The 24,577-nt window shown below is 49.9% G+C and overlaps 1 protein-coding gene across 6 annotated transcripts in view; it reads right to left on the bottom strand.

The window, feature by feature from the left end:
* The window catches only part of SAT2 (spermidine/spermine N1-acetyltransferase family member 2), a 115,718-nt gene that overhangs the window by 61,947 nt on the left and 29,194 nt on the right, over positions 1-24,577 (bottom strand). For 3 of the 6 annotated variants that reach the window (XM_085637519.1, XM_085637518.1, XM_085637516.1), the window contains exon 2: positions 8,177-8,260. The exons of 1 other annotated variant lie outside the window; for it this stretch is intronic. In XM_085637519.1, the coding sequence (XP_085493645.1) occupies positions 8,177-8,260 (84 nt within the window). Of the gene's footprint in view, positions 1-8,176; positions 8,261-9,217; positions 9,270-24,577 lie in introns of all 6 variants that reach the window. 2 more of the 6 variants (XM_085637520.1, XM_085637521.1) reach the window with 1 other exon arrangement.

The following is a 24,577-nucleotide window of genomic DNA, read 5'->3' on the forward strand; positions in this document are numbered from 1 at the left end:
CTACTGACATGTCCAGAATCTAACATATTTGGGAAAACAGAGCAAACTTACGTATATCGTAAAGAGTCCTCTGGTTCAGAGGCCGCCGGTGGGGGCCCGTCCCCGGCCGATTATCGCCAAACTCCTAAACTACCACGACAGGGATGTCATCCTCCGCCAGGCCAGAGAGAGGGAGCCTCTGCAGTTCGAAAACTCCTGCATACTTATCTTCCCGGACTATACACGAATGGTCCAACAGCAGCGTCAGTCCTTCCTGGCGGCCAAGGCCAGGCTACGGGAACTCCACTTATCCTACGCTCTTCTCTATCCAGCGCGCTTGAGGGTTGTATATGAGTCCCGAACACTGTTCTTCGAATCGCCAGAGGAAGTATTTAAATGGACAGATGAGACTGTGAAGCTGCGTCCTCATACACCCCCGGGTAGAGAATCGGACTCATCCCAAAATGAGGTGGCAGGGACGATTGCTAAGAAGCAGCTGCGCTCCAGATCCCGCCGCCGGCATAAGTCCGGGGGAGCCCAGCTGGGGGCTGGCCCGGAGACGAGTCATCCGCTGACCGGACATTGAGGGTCCGGAGGTTCCTTGGGGGCGAGTCTTCTTGGTCTTCGCATCATGGACATGCCGCCGGCTGCTCTACACTCCTAGATGCAGGGGGCTGTTTTGGTCCGGGGGACAGATGTGGGGGGCGACCACTGCCGTAGCCAGTTGCGGGCGGGGTCTTTGGGAAGTGGTGGTGGAAGGGCATGTTGGGGATCCATTGGTTGAGGACTACTGAGGTTCATGGTTTGGGCCTGGGGAAGTTTCTCACCGCGACAGGTACTTCCATGTTTGTGAGGTATGGGGTGGGGGGAGTGGGGGTGGGGGTGGGGGGACGGTTGGGAAGTTGGGGTTTTAGATTAGGGGTTGACCGCACCTCAGTACAGTACTGGGGATGGGCGGGGGCGGACGTCGGAGTCCCTGAGTGGCCACTATGTTTTGGATATGCTTTCTATGGTGACCGGCTCCATGGGGACTAGTGGGCGATTAGCTACAATCAAGGTGCTGAGCTGGAATGTTCGGGGTGCCCTTGATAAGATCAAGAGAGGGGCGATCCTGCAGTATGCAAAAAGGGAATCGGCAGACGTGTTACTTCTACAGGAGACACATCTATTGGGGACGAGGGTGCTATGCCTACAACGCTATGGCTACACACAGGTGTTTCATACAGGGTTTGTTCAGGGCTCCAGGGGTGTGGGTATCCTGGTTCACAAGCGGGTTTCGTTTGTACATTCCCAGACGTGGGCAGACACATATGGGAGGTATGTCTTTGTTTTGGGCCGGATTGGATCGGAGCGGGTGGTGTTCGGTAGTGTGTACGCCCCCCCCCCTTTGTCCTGGTCATTTGAGGAGCAGCTCATGGCGCGTTGGGTGGACATCCCGGACGTCCCGGGGATCATAGGAGGGGACTGGAATGACGTGATGGATCTGCATGGGGACCGGCTGTCAAGGGGGCAGGAGAGAGGGGGAGGGGGACAGACGAAACTTCACGCACTGGTGGGTGGCCTGGCGTGGGTGGATGCCTGGAGGCGGTGTCATGGTGCGGCTAGTGCTTACACATATTTGTCGGCGGTGCAGGGCTCCTTCTCCCGGCTAGACTACATATTCTGATCAGGGGCCGCGATGTCTCGGCTGAATGCGGCAGAGATCCTACCGCGCGGGCTCTCAGATCACTCCCCGGTGTCAGCGGTCTTGCAGATGGGGGAGTGGGGGGGGGGGGGGGTCGTTTCATTGGCGACTCTCGGTGTGGCACCTGCAGCAGAACGACTATAGAGTGCATATGACTGAGGCGGTAGATCAGTATTTGTCGCGGAATGTGGGTTCCGAGTCCGGGGCGGATACGTTGTGGGAAGCCCTGAAGCCGACACTTCGCGGCGTGGATATCTCCTTCTGTGCGGCGGCCCGCCGTGAGCGTCGAGCGGGGCTAGCCCGAGCGGAGGCTGAGGTTCTGGAGCTGGAGCGTAGGGGCCGGGAAGAGGGAGGTGCGGTGCACTGTCGGCAGTTACTTTATGCGCAGCAGACATATGGTTCCATGCTGCTTGACGAGGCACGTCAGGTGTGGCTAGCCACTAGGAGTCGAGTGTATCAGTGGGCAGACAAGTCGGGTGCAATGCTGCACAGGTTGTGTCAGGGGATGTATCATGCTCAGGACCTCCCAGGGATAGTGGATCATGGGGGAGCACTCATAGTGGACCCCGGGACGCTGGCCAATAGTTTTGCTACCTACTATGTTGGGCTATATAGCCCCTGTGAGAGCCTCATGGAAACGGCGGTGGAGCGATTCCTAAGTGATCACCCGGTCACAGGGTTATCCGAAACGGCACGTACAGCATTGGATCATCCGCTAACAGTGGAGGAGTTGGGGGGAGGCTCTGGGTGGCCTGAACCCGGGCAAGGCTCCGGGCCCGAACGGGTTCCCGAGCGAGTTTTTTAAGAAGTACTTTCTACCATTAGCCCCACATTATACGGCGGTAGTGGAGGAGGCCAGAGAGCGTGGGTTGTTGCCCCGGGACTGGAGGCATGCTGAGATTGTAGTGTTCCACAAACCGGGTAGGCCCCCGGAGGAGCACGCCTCGTATCATCCGATTTCCCTCCTCAATGTGGAGGCTAAAATTCTGGCGAAGGCTTTGGCCAATCGCCTACTGCCGTACATTGCCTCGCTGGTCCATCCGGATCAGGCGGGGTTCATGCCCTCCCGTGCCACGCGACATAACATACGGCGGGCCCATGTGGCGATTACTGAAGTGCAGCGACTGGGGGTCCCGGCAGCCCTATTGTTGGCAGATATGGACAGGGAGTTTGATTCCCTCAGTTGGCGCGATTTGTTCCTACTGCTGCAGCGCTTGCATTTTGGGCCACGGTTCCTGTCTTATGTGCGACTCCTCTATACGGAGATCACAGCCTCGGTTAGGGTGGCGGGGGCGTCCTCGCTGCCGTTCCACATACGGCGGGGGACGCGCCAGGGGTGTCCCCCTGGCCATGGAGCCGTTGGCGGTATGGGTGCGAATGGACGCGCAGATCTCCGGATTTGAGTGGGAAATTGGCTTGGCCGATCGGATAGCCCTTTACGCGGATGATGTCCTCTTTTTTCTGACGAACCTTGATCGTACGGGGCCCTGGCTGCTCCGGATCATGCAAATCTTCGGTGAGACATCGGGTCTCTTTATGAATCCCCGAAGTCCACGCTGTGGGTACTTGGGGGTCCGACTCCGGTGCAAGAATGGGCGTCCTCGATGCGGATCGCGGAGGGGGGGCTTCAGTATCTGGGGGTGTTCTTATCACCTGCTCCGGCAATTTCATGGGGGCAAAACGTGGTGCCCGTGTGGGAACAGGTTTGTCGGGACATCAAGTTGAGGACTCGCATGCCACTCACTATCTATGGCCGGTCTGCGATTTTCAAGATGGTGGCTCTTCCCCGCCTCCTGTATCAGCTGCAGAATCACCCTTATACGATCCCGCCGGAGTGGTTTCGTCGGGTGAACACGACTCTAGGGCAGATTTTGGGGGAGGGCGGGGTGGCGCGGGTAGCCTTACGGACGTGCTTCCTTTCAACATATACTGGGGGTCTGGCAACATCGGATCTGCTCTCGTATTATCATGCCTCCCACTTGCTGGTGCTGAACGAGTGGTGGTATGGGAGGGGGGGGGGGGGGGGGGGGAAGACCCGGCGTATGCGGTGGAGCGGTGGCTCATGGCCCCACACTCACTTCACAACTTGCTCTATTCCGCGGTCCGTCGGGCGCGGTTGCCACCGGTGACGTGGTTTTCCAACTTTGGCGTCAGGTGCTGACACGCATTGGCGGTGGGGCATGCTCACGCGGGAGACCCCACTGTGGCACAATGGGCAGCTACCGCAGTTGACGGCCCTGGCAGGGTTTGAGGGGTGGGATCGGATTGTCATCTCCACCATAGGTGATGTGGTGCGTGGGTGTGTTCTGAAGTCCTTCCAGGATCTTCAACAAGAGTTCAGCATGCCCCGGACGCAGTTCTATAGATATCTACAATTGCGCCATGCACTCTCCCCCAGTCTAGTGGGATTAGACTCCATAGCAGACTTCAGCCCTTTGGAAGCGAAGCTTTTTATGGGGGACCTCCATGACAAGAAAATCTCTAAGATATATCGATCGCTAGTTATCCACAGTGCCCCGTCGCTCCAGCAGCTCAAAGGGAAATGGGAGAACGATGTTGGGCCCCTTGATGAGACGGACTGGACAGATGTACTTGCCTCGCCACGGGGAGCAGCCATAGCTATCCGACTCCGTCTTATACAATTTAAATATCTGCATAGGGCTTACTATACCCGGCGGAGGCTGTGGCGGGCGGGATTGACTGCCTCTCCGGAGTGTCTCCGCTGTAGACGGGAGGAGGGTTCCTTCTTTCACACCGTGTGGCTTTGTGGGTCACTGTATCGGTTTTGGAGAGGGGTGTTGGCGTGGGATCTTTCCGCGGACCCCAGGCTGACACTCCTGCATATCATGGAGGACATTGGTGGCAACATATACAAGCGGCACTTATTACTGCTGGGTCTCACACTGGCCAAGAGGGATATCGCCAGGGCATGGAAAGCGCCGACTGCCCCCTCGCTGAATGTGTGGAAGAGGGGTTTGGACTTCAATATGGGCCTGGAGCTTCCCATGTTTGCAGCTAGGGGGTGCCCCCGTAAACATTATAAGATTTGGAAGAGGTGGGCAGACTATAGGGGTCTCCCCCTGGAGCCAGTTCCGGAGGAACGGGAGGAGGGGCGCATCTAGCTTCCCCCGGAAGGGGGGGGTACACACAGGGACTGGCCATGGAGGTGTCCGGCTTATGCTCAATACAGGATGTCGTTGGTTGGGTGCAATACGGTGCGGTCGGGGGGGAGGGAGTTGGGAGGTGGGGGGGGTAGAGTTGGGGAAGTTGTTTTTCATCTGAAATGCATTCAAAGTATCCTATTATGATAAAATTGTCAATGTCATGATCAATGTGTTGCTTGGGCTGATACCTCTGGGGCTACAGGGGCCGGCAATATATGTGTTCGTTGACGAATAAAAACAATTAAAAAAAAAAAAAAAATTATATCGAGATGAATCTGTTATAATACACATATGTGTTATGATTTTTAGCCCTGATAAAGTCTGTGGCTTACACCCCATAAGACGAAACACGTGATGGCGGCTATATCTATTTGGAAGAGTCGATCTGAAATAAAAGAAGATAAAAGAAGACCTATTCCATGTTGATTTATTAAGGACTTTGGATTATTGTTGATCAAGCTCAGGATATATTTTGTTTGTATACATTAATGGTGTAGTTTTTCTACCCTAATTGGTAAATGTTGGATGGCCGTTACCATATCCTTTGAGCTATCTACTATTGGATTTGTTTTACTGTCACATAACACTGCGCAACCATAACTCAGCCATCTTTCCGGTGCTCTATTGTCATTTATTTCTAAGACTACCTTGGACTTCCGCACCAAAAAGAATCCTTGTAGGCACTGTTACAGGACAATATTATCTAACAGCGCATCTATCAATTACTAAAGAAATCAGAGATTTTACGTTCACAACAATGTCTAAATCAGGCTCTAACAACATGTGCGTTAATACCATTAATTATCATGCATCTCACTCCATAACCAGTGAAGAGGGAAGAACAAGGTCAAAATTAACCCCCTTTGAGATATTTCTCATTAGGAACATTTTTAGGTCTCGCCTAGGCAGCACGCATGCGCTGCTCTAGGAGGGCCTTTAGCCATCGGTCTGCTCCTTTTCAAGCACACTCGTGCTTGTGCTGGCATCCACCTTGCGGAAGCGAGCAGCGGCGCGCGTGGTCATTGAAAACATATGGCTCTCGTGCCGCCGCTGCTCGCGCCCGCAAGTCGGATGCCAGCCCAAGCACGAGTGCATTTGCCTGCCATTTCGCGGCCGCGGGTCCGCGCCACGCTCCCTCACGCTTGTTCATTATTTTCATGTGCCACCAAGAACTTCTTTCGAGAGTGCACTTTTCATAATTTTTTTTGATGTGCCGCCAAGCAGTTCCCGCGCAGCACACCATGCTTTCAATGCTCTTGCAGTGCCAGTTTCAGGTGTGCTGCTCTTTTTCTTTTCAGTAAGAGGCTCTTTTTAAAACAACCTCGCCTTCTTTTTCAGCCGAGGGCTTATTGTATCTAATATTCGGCCTCTTTCTGCTCTCCCATGTGCCCCCTTCGAGATCCTCCTCTCCATCCGCATTCTGCCAGCACCCACCTACCCAACAGTCGTCCACCACCACGTCCAACACCACCACCACGTCCAACACCACCACCACGTCCAACACCACATCCACCACCACCACATCCACCACCACCACATCCACCACCACTAACACGTCCACCACCACCAACACGTCCACCACCACCAACACGTCCACCAACACGTCCACCACCAACACCACGTCCACCACCACTACCACGTCCGCCACCACTACCACGTCCACCACCAAGTCCACCACCACCATATCCACCACCACCACCACCCGTGACAGGTAAGGTGTCACTGAAGGGCAGGGGTAATAGGAGTGTCAACCCTGGCTGTACATGGGACATTTAAGGATGCATTGGATGCAAGAAGACGGGAATAGGGGCTAGAAGTATTACACCAGACCCAAGATACATTTTGAAGAGGCGCAATGCACAGGGGCTCCTGTAAAAGCACTCGCAGCATCTCTACCCCACAGTGACATACCTGCACGAGCCGCTCACTCAAAACAAGCATTGACATAGCCAATAGGTCTCGCCTTTGGGATCTTATAAGTGTTTAGCCATGCAACACTTGATGTTGTTGCACCAAGGATATTGTGCTGGATAACTAAACACTTATATGGTCCCAAAGGCTAGACCTATTCGCTATGCCAATGCTGGTTATGAACTTCCACTGATCTTTACTTCCACTTACGAGAATCTTGGTTTGCCCGTCTGTAGGAACACAGGCTGCCCAGCTGATCATATTAAGGCGCATTGGTGACACGGAGGATGCTCTAGGAAAGCTGTGTGGGTGGGACAGTATTTTAATATCTAGGAAGATGCTGGTTAGGACTAAAGTGATTGCTGGACAGTGTGTGGGCCCCAGTATTGGCGTGATAAAAGTTACCACTGAGAGGTCCGTACTAGCAATGAGGTCCCAGAGCTAGAATAGGAGGGTAGTGAAGTAGGTCAGGCTAGAAGTGTGCTGGATGAACAATATGGGAGTCCCTTACTAGAATGGCAAGGAATGCAGCAGGTGAGTTTGAGATGCCCCGGGGAGTGTTCTGTGGGGGGCCCAGAGCTAGAATAGCATCAGACGCTCCAGGTTGCACAAAGGACGCTACAGGAGGGGGTGGTGCTTCTGGTCAGTGCTGAGAAGCATCGATAAAGCTGTTTGGGTCCCAGTACTTGAATAGCAGGTAAGTATGAGGTGCCTTGAGGGGGCTGTACAAGGACCACACCACTGGAAACGGATGAGGGGCTAGGTGGGGGCATTGGTAGAGCTTGGTGTGGGTTCCTGCTTCAGTGGTCCACTATAAAGCAAGGTGTGCTGGCAGAATTATGGCGGTCCCATTACTGGAACAGAGTGGGCTGGTGGACTATCTCGGGGTCACAATCCCCTTTGGGTAGCATCGGGAAGCCTGTACGTGGTAGTACCAGAAAGCAAGAGATGCTGTCAGGAAAGGGGGGGGGGGGAAATCAGCAGGGTTTTGTGTGGGCATTTACACTTGAGCAGCAAGGTGTGTAGTAACTTACAGTTGAGGTGAAGAGGTAAGGCAAGGGTGTGAGTGGGTCTCTCAGTACAAGAATAGCAAGGGGTGCTGCTGCAGTTAGTGGGGGGGACTGGCAGAGATGTAAGTGGGGGAATTATAGGGGGTACATCAAGTTACACTATGGTACACTGGCAGAGATGTAAGTGGGGGAATTATAGGGGGTACATCAAGTTACACTATGGTACACTGGCAGAGATGTAAGTGGGTGAATTATAGAGGGTACATCAAGTTAGCACTATGGTACACTGGCAGAGATGTAAGTGGGCGAATTACAGGGGTGTTCATCAAGTTAGCACTGTGGAGCCCTGGCGGAGGGGTGCCCCGCCTGGAACTGTGGGTGGGTGTGTAGTTCAGGGTAAAGTGACGTAAGAGCAGCCTTGCAAGTACCTTCTTTACTTTTCTGTCCGGAGCAGAGTTCCACCACAAAGCATTTGTAGAAGGGATTGTCACCGAAGCCATCCTTCTTCAGCACTGCAAAGAAAGAGACACAAGCAACAGTGAGGAGGGAGGTCCACCATCGTTGATGCCAGGGCTGTATCAAGAAAGATGGATAAGGTGGTCATAAGTGAGTGGGCGTGATTCGCGAGATCCTTGAAATGTAGACACGATGTCTTGAGTTCGTGAAGATACACCATTTAGGACAGGTGTCTCCGATGAGATAGCTGGGAGCCACCATCGCCGTACAATTTCAGTTTAACCTCTCAGTGCATTAATGATTCCTTTTAGATTCATCGGATCTCATGGGGGGTGTCTTGGAAATAAGGCATTACTCTCACCTTCAAGGACCAATCTTGGATATATACCACAGCACCAAGGAGTCACAGCCCTGCTTAATACGTCACAAGTCAAGTGCCTGGAAGCCCACTTAATGCACCCTATAAATGCTGTACTTGTCCAACCAGGCAATACAAGTCATGTCCAGAGACAATGTGAACAATCAGACCCTTGGCTACGTGACTCACGAGCTACAGAGAAAAAGAGGGGGTGGTGAGTTTCATTGATTAATGCACTAAATAATTCATGTGTTAACATATGACATTACAGGATACTCTGTTGGCAGCCACATAACTGGTATTCTAGGGTACAAAACATCTACCACATCTATGTTCGTGCCAATGTCCAGCTAATAATGGGAAAGTCAAAACCCAACTATTACTAGCAAAATAGGTCATTCCAAGCATCAATCAATCATTTCATAATTCATACATTTCCACTGGCCACAGGTCCAGGTAACGGAGTACCTCTGTGCTCCAACAAGACTGGTGGGGCTTTGTTTGACACTCTCTGGGGCCACCGGAGGGCTGCTGTAAGAGCTTGGAAGCACCCACTGGCTTTACAATGAAGCAACCCATGGCAGAGCCCCCCACAGACCCCCCAAACCCTGACACAGGACCTTTCCACGTCTCACCAAATGTGTTTCAATCGTACCTTCCTCTGAGATTTGGACCTTATCGACTAGTTTCTCATATTCAGCCAGTTCCTAAAAATAAATAGAGACACACCAAACATCAGACTTTATCCTGAAATGCCTACATGAGATGGCAGCTTTTCAAAGCTAAGATTGCAAATACACAAGGCTTCACACACACAGACTCGAACACATCTACTGAATAAAAATCTGAAGTACTTAATATATCTCCCTCCCAAAACATGGATTTAAAGGTAAAGTCAATGTAAAGCACCTGCTCCCAAATAAGCGGAGTTTGAGTTAAAAGAGAATGTTAGCCAGCCCTCCAATAGGTGTAAAGTGAGTTTAGCAGGAGTCATACATTTAAATACAGGTCTACACTTTTGTAGGGACATATTTCTATAGGACAGGTACTTGGCTGTATAGATCTTTAGACTATCAATTAGTTCAACCTCAACTCTTAGATAGAACTAGTTGAGACCCCGCTACTAAGGAGCAGTGGCAGAACACAAAATGAAGCCCCCCCCCCCGGAGAATGTGACGAAGGGCCCTCAAGTCTCCCATATGTCACACATATTCGTTGGTCTTTGGCTGATAGAGTTTGTTACAAGCATCTCATATCTGAGCGCCCCAACCTTTCTATTCCACTCTTATGGGTGGCAGAGATAATAGCATGTATGAGGATGACACTATACTAAGCAACAATCGACGAGCTGTAAAGTGGCCTCATATTCTAGGGAACAGCCAGTCTATGACAAGTATTTATAATATTTTTGCAGATATGATTGCATCTTTCATGCACTTACCAGTAGATAAAATTCCAACGTTAGACCTACATAATACTCTTGTAGATGCTCTAACTCCGATTGTTAGCAATATACCCAAGGAGTATAAAGCAGGAATTAAAAAACTATATGAGGCAGTAAACCCCTGGTATAACAAAGATTGCCGGGTAGCAAAAGAAGAACTCATCCAGGCAATTAAAAAAAAAAACATAATTGCAATAAGGGAAAAGAGGATCAAACACAAGAGAGCCCTTGCAAATGCTAAAAAAAAACATGGGATGATGATACCTGGTCAGACCTAATTAATGCCTAAGTTTAAGGATCAGTCAGGTTTTTGGAGACTGATAGTGAAAGGGAACAAGGCAGGAAGGGTTACCTGGTTCGATCATTTTTCCCACCTTTATTCTGATAGTGAATGCAAGCAACTTACAATCACTGAAGATTTGGCGATTACCTCCAAGGTTGCCAACTTACATTTTAGCTTGAAGGAAACAACATTGGCAATTGAGACAGTTAAATCGGGAAAAGCTCCTGGACCTGATAAAATCCCAGGAGACCTACTGAAACAGGGTATCAGTGCTTGGGGACCATATATACATTTTTTGTGCTACGCAATAGTTTCAGGTACACCAATACCCGAAACATGGAAAGGGGCAGAAATCATTACAATTTTCAAGAAGGGCAATCGATATGACCCAGCAAATTACTGCCCTATTAGCTTAATAGATATTTTACAAAACTTTTCGCTAGGTATATTTTAAATAGACTAAGCGAGTGTATTGAGGAGAATAAGGTATTTTCAAAATTTCAGGCAGGATTCAGAATCAAAACCAGCACGATTGACCAGGTTTTTAGATTTACATGTCTGTGCTGAAAATACATAAACCTAAGGAAGGGCCATTTGTACATTGCCTTTGTAGATTTAAAGGCAGCATTCGACCTCGTACCCCGAAACTTACTGTGGGATTCATTGAGACGCCAAGGGGCGCCAGGCGAGTTACTTGTACAAATAATTAGGCTCCATGACGATAATTTTGCTAAAGTAAGATGGGGCCCAAGGGGTGAACTTACTAAAGCAATACCGGTGAGAAGGGGTGTGCGCCAGGGGTGCATGCTGGCGCCCACCCTGTTCTCACTGTATGTAAACGACATCCCTGACTATTTGAATGGTTGCCTAAACTACGCTCCTAAGTTGGGGGGGGGGGGATGATAGGGTACCAGCACTCCTATTTGCTGACGATACCATTTTAATCTCACAAACCCCAAAAGGATTGCAACGTCTAATGGATTCCTTTTATACGTATTGTACCATGACAGGGCTTGAAATTAATTCCGGTAAAACCAAATACATGTCAATAAACCCTCATAGATCATTCAAAAAGAATTTAGCGCTTAATAATCAGAAATTAGAGTATGTGCAAAGTTTCAACTATTTAGGCATCACACTAGACACTAAACTATCCTGGAAACCACAACTGGAAAAAAATAAGATAATTTTGCTTCAAAATTCATTCCCTATTTTAACGAAACATGGGGACTGTATTTCGAAAGCATTGTCCCCTGACCTGGAAGTATTTAAACACAAAGCTCAATCAGCTTCTCTTTATGATGCTGAAATATGGGGAGCCTTACTGCAAAAAGGATTTGGAACTAGGAGAAAATAAATTTTTCCGAAAATTACTAAATCTCCCGATTAGAACACCCCTAATCCCGATTGTCACGGACCTAAACATCAAACGCACCAACCATCACGATCTATTAAGACCTCTCCTATTCTGGGTGAGGTTATGGACAACCCCTGAGCTATTACATTATAATGAAGGCTTAGGAGGAGATCATGAAAATTGATCAGAGCAGGGAGATTCCATGGCTCAAACACGTTGCATCATGGATGATAAAGTTGGATTTATCTAATTTCTGGGATGAACCATCCCAATTGCTACCGGCTTGCAAGAAATTGCTAAAGTCTACCTTCTGGGCTCACATTAGCAATAGCGTGCTACATAGTTCTTCCATTGGGTCACTAACATCAAGATTCCTTCTTTTTAAAGATGTAGCACAGTTTGAACCCTTTTTGGATGAGGTACGTCCCCAATTAGCGAAATCCTGGTTTATGAAATTTAGATATGGGGTGCTTCAAACAAATGCAAATAAATCCAGATGGGCTAACAATTATGATGGTAAAAGTAGCGAACTGTGTACACTTGAGATTAAGGAAAACGATCTACATATACTAATTCTTCTGTCCCGCATACGACATACCAAGGAAAAAATTGATTAAACCAGTTTGTATAAACTGGTTTACTAGATGTTGTAGCGAGGCAGAATGCATATTGAAAACATATCTCACAGTGGATTGTTTTTAGTGTTAATAGATACTTATTCAATGTGACCCTTATTAGAGCAAAGGTTGGACTGAAATTATAACAGTCGAGGAATATGTAAAATTCAGTAAATGCTGTTAGAGAGCTTTGCACTTGCACTTTATGATCTATGGTTGTTTATTAGGGAATTTGATTCCGAAATGATTTATTGCATGTAATTGCACAACCGGAACCGACATGCAAACAGTATTGGACGCATGCATGGACAAAAATGCTATGTTCTAAGACAATGTCGCCTCATTTTGTTTCCATTGATTTTATTGTATTTATTGAATTTATGTAGTAAATAAGTTTTAATGGCGTAGCTGGAATAGAATTATATAATTGCCATTTTATTAAAACGTCCCTATTGTATTGTACCAAAAGATCTATATTAATTTTATTTTAAAATGAAGAGTGTTATTAATATGCATCTTTTATGGTTGATATTGACTGAAATAAAGATTTTTTTGAGTTTGAGTGCCATTGTGAGATGCAAAGTGGCACACATAGGTTAACTAAAGGGAGGATTGCTGTGACGAACCCACTATGAAGAACGTATTATGGGTGTTTCAGCAAGTGGAACTTAAAATATGGAATCTGACTTTGCTTATGGGGGCTTCGCAGAGAGTTGCACCAGCTGATGGAAGTCACAAAGGTGCTTTTCCCTGGCACTTTCTTAAAGAAGGCACTGCCCATACACTATTACATAGAATATTTTTGAAGCCTTGTCTATTGCTACAAACACAATATACATCTCAAGCACTGCTCATGTCACTATGAGGCTATCCCTAAAACCTTTCACCTATAACAAAACATGCAAACATTTACAATTACGAGTGTAACATTCAAGATGCAGTTGGGTGTCACTCAAAATATCATATGCATGATGTATAGATCCCACACATAAGCACACAGCAAATACAGAATAGTAACACATAGGCAAAGGAGTGGCCAGAAAATGTAAATACCTCCCACTTTGAATTAAAGCTCTTCTGGCACCAAGAAAGCAAAGTAAGTCATTACAACCCTCCCCAGAAGAGCTCTCTTGTCCAAGGACCTAGCCATTCATCCTTCCATCAGACCCCTGATATCCCCCATTTCAAAATTACATTCTGTCATCTGCGCTGGGATGCCTCCAGGTAGCCATGCGCTATATAAAAGCCTCTTTCATTTCATTTATTAATTCTTTCATCCATCATTCAGTCTTTCACCATTCATTCTGTCCTTCCATCTGTGTGCCCATCCATATCCAAACCTTTTCAACCATTTGCAAACCTATCTATCCTTCCACCCATCATTTCACTCATCCATCCCTGCATCCACCCTTTCCATCATCCATCATCCGTTCACCCTTTCACCCTTTCACCCAATCCATCTTTTCACTCATCCATCCACTCTTCCACCCATCCATCCACTCATCCATCCAACCATCCAACCATTTACCCTTTCACCAATACAGCCATCTTTTCACTTACTCATCTATCCACCCAGTCACTCATCCGTCCACCCTCCCTTTCACTCATGTATACATTCTTTCACTCATCCAACTTTACATTGTTCTTTTCACTCATTCATGCACCCATTCGTCCATCTATTCCGGCAATCATTCATCCATGCTTTCACTCATCCATGTATCCATCCTCCCTTTCTCTCTCTCCATTCCCCTTTCACTTAGCCACCCATCCTTCAATCCACCCATTACCCATCCACCCATTCATCCATTTACTCATCCACTCATGAATCCATCCATTGGCCCATCACTCATCCATCCTTTCACTCATCCAGCCATCCTTTCTCTCACCCATCCACCGTTTCACTCATCTCTCCATCCTTTTGTCCATCTACCCTCCCTTTCACTCACTCGTCCATCCTTTCATCCACCCTTTCAGTCATCCATCCATTCACCCTTTCTCCTATCAATTCATCAATCCGTCCATCATTTCTCTCATCCATCCACCCATTCACTCGCCCATCATCCACCCTTTCACTCATCCATCCATCCATCCTTTCACTGATCCATCCACCATTTTATCCATCCATCTAGCCTTCCACCCATACATTCATCTATATACCCTCATCCATCCTTCCACTCACCCATCCATCCTTTCTCTCATTATCCATCCATTCACCCTTTCACTCATCAATTTATCCTTTCACTAATCCATCCAGACTTTCACCCATTCCTTCACTCACCCACCTTTTCACATTCATTATGAGTTGAGCCGTTGTCTACTGAGTTCCAGACAGAAGAGGCCCATAAAGAATGTCACCCTCGCTGTAGTTCCTAAAGCAAGAGGTGTGGTGGGATGAGGGTGGGTTCACTATGCCCCTGCAAATAGGCCATCTGAAAACTTGGAAGTCATGCATGATACACAGTGCCAGGACATGAGGTGACTGTGGCATGGTGTTGTTTTCAGGGCTTTCAGTGGGATGAAAAAAACTAGGGGTCTCTACAAGGGGCGTGTCTGAAGTAATTAAGAGGGTTGCTTAAAACACCCAAGCTAAAAATATGTGCGGAGCATAACCTGCTGCCCGACAGATATTTGCATAACGTGCTGCCCGACAGGTATTTTGCTGCTTCTATCATTGCATCCAGTAACATTAGACCTACAGCAAGCCATGACTATTGGCTTTGTCAATGGATGTTAGTTGCATAAAATAAACAAAAAACAAGCAACTATGGCTTCGAGTATATAATATTAAAAATGCTTCAGCTCTGAAATGAGGACACTGTGTAAGAACTATAACCTCCTCTTTTTAACTTCTTTCGCCAGCTTCTTTTCATGAACTGGCACATGACAGCATCGGCGTTTTGTACATATGTTTTGTACATTTCTTCCATCTAGCCCTAACAGAATGCCCTGCCCTAGACCACGGCAGGAAGAGGCACAGTCCAGACTGTCACATACAGAATGACAATGGGCAGTCAGCCGCAGGCAGAATGATAATGGCCGGGTGGGGCTTCTCTTGTGCTCAGAGGAGGAGTGCGCGGCGGCCCCATCATTGAGCGGAGGCCTCTGGCAGGGGAACAGCTCTGCTCCCTGCAAGGCCCAAAATTACAGACAAAAGGCGTCCGTAAAAGGGATCCTCACAGACAACAGACGTAAGGTCCAAATTACCGGCGGTCAATTAAATTTACGGACGATTGGTCACCCTAATCTCAAGGTCCTGACTGCAACAACATTGCATCACATCTGGTTAGGAAGGACACAGTGAAACATGAGGACATTTATACCCAAACATCCAGAGTTCAAGGATACCTGGTATAGTGACCTGGGTCAGGGGCACTAGGACCCTGCACTCAACCAACGGGAGGGGACAGAGACCGGACACCAATTCCGGTCAGGGAGTGGGGCGGGACTACAGGATTTGAGGGCAGAGGGAACAGACGTGCATGCATGCACGGAGCTCCACCAATAATAAAGAAACTGATAACCACTTACCAGTCTCGGTGTGAGTCATTTCCTACGACACCTGGAGACGAGCAGGTGGGATCAGGAGCCACCACCAGAAGTGACACGAAGCGTGCCTCGCCCACTACGTCCACGCGGAGCCAGAGCCCACCCTGGTCCGCCGATTGACGAGACGACGTCAGGAGTACATCTGGCCACAGAAGAAGACGAAACCAGAAGCCTACCCTGGTCCGTTGGGCTCCAAAGAAGAAGACGCGAAATCGGGAGCCCACCCCAATCACAAAGGAAATGGAGCCAGGAGCCCACCCTGGTCCGTGTGCGGCATCTACGGCGACATCGGGAGCCCACCCCGGCCGCATCAAGGAGAGTGAGGTGAGGGAAATGCAAAAACAGGCACCCGATCGTGGAAAAGCCGCCCGCTGACTAAACGAGAGCCCGAGCGTCCTGCGTTGAGATTTAACCCGAAATCTTGCGAAAGCTCGGCTGCCATCTTGAAGTCAGGCGGGACAGCCAATGAAGAGCTGAGGAAGGCCTGGCGGCCATTTTAAAGTCAAGCAATGCAATGGATAGCAAATCTCGCCCATAGAAGTCCCGGCAGCCATCTTAGAGTCAGGCGGGACAGCGAATGAGAGGCTAGAGAGGGCCAGGCGGCCATTTTGAAGTCAGGCATGAACAAAAAGCCATAGGAAAAGAAGAAAAGAAAGAAATAAAAGGGACATTACAACACAGAAAAGGAAATAGGGAACAAAGCAACAGAAAGAGGACGGAAAGGTAAAGGAAGGAAGGAAGATGGCCAATTAAAGTGACAAGACCAGCGCACAGGCAATATTTCGCAGACTGCTACCATTCAGCCTATAGGAACCACAGACAGGCATCAGGTGGAAACGCTGGATTCGGCAATTCGAACGCTACATGCGAGCTACAGATATCGCAGAGGCCAAACATGTTGACCTTTTCAACTCTGTAGGAGAAGAAGTGGAGACCTGCTCACAACATTCCCCAGCGATCGAATAGCGACGTACAAGGGACTGATACCGTGCCTCACAGAGAAGTTCGACCCGCAAAGAAACATCGACTTCGAGAGATACACATTTACCACTGCGTGTCAACGAGCAGAGGAGTCCCTTGTCGATTTCGCGACAAGACTGCGAAAACTATTAACATATTGCGAGTTTGACAAATTCGGCAATGAACAAGCGATAAGACTGCGCATCATTGAAGGTTGCCAGTCCGTGGAGTTCCGTGCACGCATCTTGAAGGAACCAACGATGCTGGAGAAAATACTGACAATGGCCCAAGCAAGTGCAACGATACATTCTAAACAGATGGAGCTAGGTAAAGAGAGAATGGTGGAGCAAGCGAACCGCGTAATGGGAAACAGCAAGAAAAAAAGACAGCACACCGCCACCGCCAACAAAAAGGCAGGAAAGAACGTGCTACAGTTCCCACACTTCAGTGCATGCCCGGCAATGGGCCAGAAATGCAGGAAGTGCAACAGAGACAATCACTTTGCGAGTGCCTGCATGAGTAGACAGTTTAAAAGTGAGCGAGGAAGACCGGCGAGACCACGAGCAGTAACGAGCAGGCATGCCAGACACATAGAGACGGCAAATCGCAGCTCCTCAAATGAATCAGGAGGAACAGTTGCATCAGAAAGGGCGGAACGACCATATCTGATGTCAGATGCACGCACGGAAGAAAGAATGCCAGAGCACATTAACACTGTGGAGAAGCTTCAGATCAAGAAAACAGCGACAGTGGAGATGAAGTAGGATGTCACAGCACATGGTTTGTGCTTGATAGTGGGGCCACGTGCAACATAATGTGCACGTCGGGAGTATGTGAAGATGAAGATAAGACCACCACTATCACCATCTACGTTTTCACCTGGGGCTCGAAGAAGCCGGTGAAAAACATGGGGAAGTTCACAGAGACACTGACATACAAGGACAGGTCATGCCGAGAAGAGATACATGTGCTAAGGGGAGACATCCCAGCACCATGCCTCTTAACCAATGTCATGGCGCAGGTTATGGGCCTCCTGGCAATGACATATGACATGTCAGAGAAGCAGAACATTCTACAAGAACATCCCGCCATACTACAAGAGCTAGGAAAACTAAAAGGGAAACAAATAACATTGCACATCAACGAGGCAATCAAACCTGTGGCTCAGCACCACCAGCAAGTGCCCATACATCTACAAACTCAAGTCAAAGAGGAAATACAAAGTCTACTGGCACAGGACATCGAGCCTGCAGAAGGGTTGACTCTCTGGGTGTCTTCAATAGTGGCGGTTCCGAAAAAATACACCTCACAGATTCGCATATGCATGGTCATGAGGATACCAAACACAGCCATTAAGAGAGAGCGACACCCTGGGCCACACCTAAATGAAATAAGCTGTCTCACTGGGGCATGCTGATTCTTGAAACTGGACCTGTGCAAAGGGTACCATCAACTGGAGCTCAACGAGCAATCTAGGTACATTACCACGTTCTCCACGCACATGGGCCTGTTCCTCTACAAGCGACTGAGTTTCGGCATATCATCAACTGTGGAGATATTTCAGGAAACGATAAGGCAGGTAATAAGGCTGGCGAAGAACAGTTTAAACTACAGCGGCAAAATCCTGGTGTTTGGTTGGTCCGATGAAGCACACGACAGTGCCCTGCCTGAACTATGCTTGCAGCTGGAACAATAAGGACTAACACTGACCGCTGACAAATGTGAGCTGGGGAGAAGTGAACTGGTATTCTTTGGGCACATCTTCTCCAAGAAAGGAATGAGGCCGGACCCCAGCAAGGTAGAGACATTGAAAAAGGCGAATCCTCCAATAGATGTTGCAGAAGTAAGGTCATTTCTTGGTCTTGCCAGCTACTGTGCCCGCTACATAAAGGATTTTGCCACGGTGAGCACACCACTGCGGGCCCTCACAAAGCAGGGTCAGAAGTTCATCTGGTCACCAGAGTGCAGTTGGGCATTTGAAGCAATCAGACATGCTGTGATGGCCATAGATCATCTTGCCTACTTCGATGCATTGCTATTCATCGAGCTGACCGTAGACGCCTGTCAGGTAGAGACTCACCATGAAACATTGTTGCATACGCAAGAAAAAGTCTGTCTGATGTTGTAAGAGCATACTCCCAACCAGAAAAGGAGAGATTAGCAGTGGTATGGGCATGTGAACACTATCACATGTTCATTTACGGCAAACCATTCACTATCGTAACTGACCATCAGGCCCTGGTGAAAATATATGGCAATCCGAATGCAAAGATGCTACCTCCCATTGAGTGCTGGGGCACAAGACTGATGGAGTACGATTTCAAGATAGTGCACAAGCAGGGCAAAGAACACAACCCTGCTGACTACATGTCTCGGCACCCCTTACCACAGACACTAGAGAAGACCTCAATGGCAGAAGAATATCTCAACTTTGTACTAAGACAGAACACGCCGGCCCCAATAACACTGGCTGAACTAGAGCAGGAGACAGCAAAGGACGACACAAATCAAGCCGTGAAAGCAGCAACAAGACAGCAGAGATGAAGACACATCAACAACAACTGCGCAATAGGAGATGGAGTAAGCAAGGAAGAAATGATAGCATTCAAAATGATACATGAAGAACTATCAGAGACTGAAAATGGTATACTAATGCGCGGAACAGGGATTGTAATACTAAGGGGACTACGTCGACGGACTGTTAGCTTAGCGCATGAGTCACACAGAGGCATGGTAGCAACAAAGAAAATGCTACAGGAGAAGATATGGTTCCCTGGCCTAGACAGAATGGTGGAAGACACCATCCTGAGCGATCACATCTGCCAAACAGGCCAGCCAGCAAAGCCGGAACCATTACAAAATGTCGGAACTTCCAAAGGCAGTGTGGACAACATTGGCAGCAGACTTCTATGGGCCGCTAGACACGGTCAACTACCTGCTCGTGATCATTGATGAATACTCGAGGTTTCCCATAGTACGCCACACCTCCTCGACATCAGCAACTGCGAAACTAACAATATTAAATGACATATTTGCAGCCTGGGGATCACCAGAGACACATAAGATAGATAACGGTCCCCTGTTTTCAGGGGAGGAGTTAAAGAAATTCATGACCTACCTAGGCATTCATCACAGGAAGATAACGCCTCTGTGGCCAAAATCGAATGGCATGGTGGAGAGGTTCATGGGCAACATAAAGAAGGCTGTCCAAAGAGCAAAGCTGGCACAAATTTCCATAGGACTGGCACTCTGTCAAGTACTACGAGACTATAGAAACACCCCCCATAGCTCCACACGACACTGTCTAGCTGAACTAGTACTGGGGCGGGCAAGCAAAACGAGGCTACCAGAGCTAGGGGGGGGAGGGGAAGAGGCCACCAGATCACAGCAGCATTGCTGTCAGGGACCAGGAGGCAAAGGAGAAGATGAAAACGTACCCGGACGCCAGGCAACATGCCACTCAGGTGCACCTCAAGCAAGGGGACCAAGTGGTGGTGCGTCAGTGACAACGGAGAAAGTCTGACAGTCCATTTTCAAAGGACCATCTAACTATAACAGAGGTCAAGGGGCCGATGATCACGGCAGAGTCGGGCACCTACCGAATAACAAGAAACAGTTCTCACTTCAAAGGAGTGAACATCAGCGCACAGGAGAGAACCAGAGCAATAGACAATGAAGGAAGAGGCACGGACAAGAGTGAAGGACAAGAAGAGTGTTCACAGGAGGAAAAAAAGGGACTTGTGCAAGAAGAGTGAACAAAAAGACAAAAAGACCGATTGAAGAGACGTAGTGATGGGGACGGACACATGTCTCTCCATTCTTCCCACTTTATCTATCTAGGCAAGCCCGTCTGTGCCCGTCCGCGCCTGGACCACGCCCAGCGCCAGAACCCCTGGACCCCACGCTCGCCATGACGCCAGACTCTGATACGACGCCGACTCCCTCCACGCACTCAACGCCGGCCGACACAACACCTGCTTCCAGGCCGCCCCGAAATGGACCCTTCTCCTGCCGCACCTGCAGCTTCACCTGCGACAGACCCACCAAACCTCCAAGAACTGGACCCAACCACCTCCGCTGCATTCTACTCAACACCCGCTCTGCACGCAAACACGCCGTCGAGCTCTGGGACCTGCTCGACACCTTCGCCCCAGACGTGGCCTTCCTCACCGAGACCTGGTGGAACGACTCCTTGGCACCCGACATCGCCATAGCCATCCCGGACGGCTACAAGATCACCCGCAGCGACCACGCCAATGGAATCGGAGGAGGAATAGTCATTGTCTACAAGTCCACCCTCAAGGTCACCACCCACGCAGACGACACCCTCAACACCACCGAACACCTGCATTTCCGGATCCACACCGACCCTAACACCACCCTCAGAGGAACCCTCATCTACAGACCCCCCGGACCACGAGCACAGTTCAGCGACTCCATCGCCGACCTCGCCAGCACCCACGCACTCGCCTCCACGGACTACATCCTCAACAACGCCAATTCGGCCACTCTGAACGAAAACCTCGGCAACCTCGGCCTCAGACAACTCGTCGCCGCAGGCCACACACTGGACGCCGTCTTCTCCACAAGCACCCACGTCGCCTTCGACCACACCTCCGAACCCCACTGGACCGACCACCGCTGCATCCACTTCACATTCAAAAAACCAACCACGCACCATCGCACCCAACAGCTGCCGCGCCGCTGCTGGAACAAAGTCACCGAAGACCAACTGAGCACCACCCTCGCCCAGAACCCACCTATCAACCCCACCTGCCCCGACGCCGCAGCCCACAACCTCAGACAGTGGATCGACGACTGCACCAACACCCTCGCCCCACTCAAGATACCATCCAACAGCCACGCCAGCAGAAGAGCCACCTGGTTCACCGACAAGCTCCTGACCTCCAAACTAACCTGCCGTAAGCTGGAGAAGAAATGGCTCCACAAACGAACGCCAGAAAACCACGCAGCCCACAAGGACGCCACCCGCAGACATCACCACCTCATCAAACTTGCCAAGAGATCCTCCTTCAAAGACCGCCTGGATAATAACGCACACAAGAGCAAAGAGCTCTTCCGCATCGTGAAAGAACTCTCCAATCCCGACGCCAGCGCCAACGACATCCCGCCCTCACAAGAACTGTGCGACTCACTGGCCATCTTCTTCCACCGCAAGATCGCAGACATCCACGACAGCTTCAACTCCTCGACCGCACCAACGATGCACGACTCCTCCCGCCCCGCGATCACCAACAGCACCAACCGCCTGACATCCTGGGCCAACACCAACGACGACGAGACACGCAAGATCATGAACTCCATCCACTCAGGATCTCCGTCAGACCCATGCCCACACCACGTATTCAACAAAGCAGACGCGGCCATCACACCCCAACTACGGAAGGTCATCAACATCTCCTTCGAAAAAGCGACATTTCCGGAAAGCTGGAAGCACGCTGAAATCAACGCCCTCCTCAAAAAGCCCAAGGCGGACCCCACGGACCTCAAGAACTTCCGACCCATCTCCCTGCTCCCGTTCCCGGCAAAGGTCATCGAGAAAATCGTCAACATTCAACTGACCCGCCACCTCGAAGACAACTACATCCTGGACACGTCCCAATCCGGATTCAGACGTAACCACAGCACCGAGACAGCCACAGACGACATCAGACGCCAACTGGACAACGGCGAAACATCAGCCCTCATCCTCCTGGACCTGTCAGCCGCATTCGACACGGTCTGCCACCGCACCCTACAGACACGCCTCCAAGGAGCCGGAATCCAAGAGAAGGCCCTTGACTGGACCACGTCCTTACTCTCCGGCAGAACACAGAGCGTCCGCCTCCCACCTTTCCGGTCAGAAGCTACCGACATCATCTGCGGCGTCCCCCAGGGCTGATCCCTCAGCCCGACGATGTTCAACATCTACATGGCCCCCCTCGCACAAGTGGCCCGCCACCACAACCTCAACATCATCTCCTACGCCGACGACACCCAGCTCATCCTCTCCCTCACCAAGGACCCTCACACCACCAAAACCAACATTCACGAGAGCATGAAGGCCATCGCCGACTGGATGAGGAGCAGCCGTCTGAAACTGAACTCGGACAAGACAGAGGTCCTCATCCTCGGACCCACCCCCTCAGCCTGGGACGACTCCTGGTGGCCGACCGCCCTGGGGACAGCACAGATACCAACCGACCACGCACGCAACCTAGGATTCATCCTCGACTCCTCCCTCTCCGTGTCCAAGCAAGTCAACGCCGTCTCCTCCTCCTCTACAACACTCTACGCATGCTCCGCCGGATCTACAAATGGATCCCGACCGAAACAAGAAGAACAGTGACACAGGCCCTCGTCAGCAGCAGACTGGACTACGGCAACGCACTCTACGCAGGAATCCCAGTCAAACACCAACGGCGGCTACAACGCATCCAAAACGCCTCCGCCCGACTGATCGTCAACGCCCCCCGCCGCAGCCACATCACCCCCATCCTGAGAGACCTGCACTGGTCCCCATCGACAAGAGGATCACCTTCAAGCTCCTCACCCACGCACACAAAGCACTCCACAACGCCGGACCAGCCTACCTGAACAGGAAACTCAGCTTCTACACCCCCACCCGCCAGCTCCGCTCCGCCAACCTCGCCCTCGCAGATGTCCCCCGCATCCAACGTATGACCGCCGGCAGCAGATCCTTCTCTTACCTCGCCGCCAAAACCTGGAACACCCTCCCAACCCACCTACGACAGACCCAAGACCTACTCGCCTTCAGAAGACTCCTCAAGACCTGGCTCTTCGAGCAGTAGCGGCACCCACCCCCCGCCCCCCCCCACCCCTCAGCGCCTTGGGACCCTCACGGGTAAGTAGCACGCTTTACAAGTACCCTGATTGATTGATTGATGGAGCTACATCAAGAATAAAGAAATCGATAACCACTTACCAGTCTTGGTGTGAGTCATTTCCTACGACACAACACCTGGGAACTGTAGTTTCAGTGCCAGGCACTGCCTCGTAGTGCACGCTTCATGATGCGAAATAAACCTGGCCTGAGGTGTTTGGAGGATTACATGCCCGTACCTGTCGACCCTTGACCCGTAAGCCACACATCACGATGGTGCCCGCAACAGCACTACATATTACTAGAGTCATGTGTAAGGGCCAAACAACTTGCAAGTGGGTACAAATCTGAACACAAAGTATGGTCTACTCAAAGGAAATCGGGTAATGTAAGACATCTAGTGTGTCCACCTGCACACCTCTGAGCCCACAAATTCTACACCTCGACCGACAACACTGTAACCATAAAGGAACACTATACGCACCTCTATGAAACTTGTCCAGCACAAGCGCCATACAGATGGCGCACAGCTGCTGCACACCACCAGCATGCAAGAAACACTGCACCAAACACCAAGCAGGTGGGAACATGTGACTTTACAGCAACTCTAAACACAGTCCGAAAGCCACAAACCTCAAACCTCGAGCCCACCACACCAACCATCCGAAATAACACCAACACTACAACACAACTCGAAATGTTTTGACATCATTCTCTCCGTTAATCAGGAGAGGACCTGATGGCACACAGATGGCAGAATGCTGCCCTCCAGAAGCACAAGACAATCGCTACATCACAGACAACAACACCCACCCCACATCATACCTGTGCAGCCAGCGCCATCTAACAGACTAGATACATCCTCTCAGTCAAGGAAGACTACAATACAACACAATCTACACATTGTAACTTTGTTTCATCCCGAACTACAACCAGAATACAATTCTCGTAACGTGGGACGAGT

Source organism: Triturus cristatus, chromosome 12, assembly GCF_964204655.1.
Source record: "Triturus cristatus chromosome 12, aTriCri1.1, whole genome shotgun sequence".
NCBI classification, from domain to species: domain Eukaryota; kingdom Metazoa; phylum Chordata; class Amphibia; order Caudata; family Salamandridae; genus Triturus; species Triturus cristatus.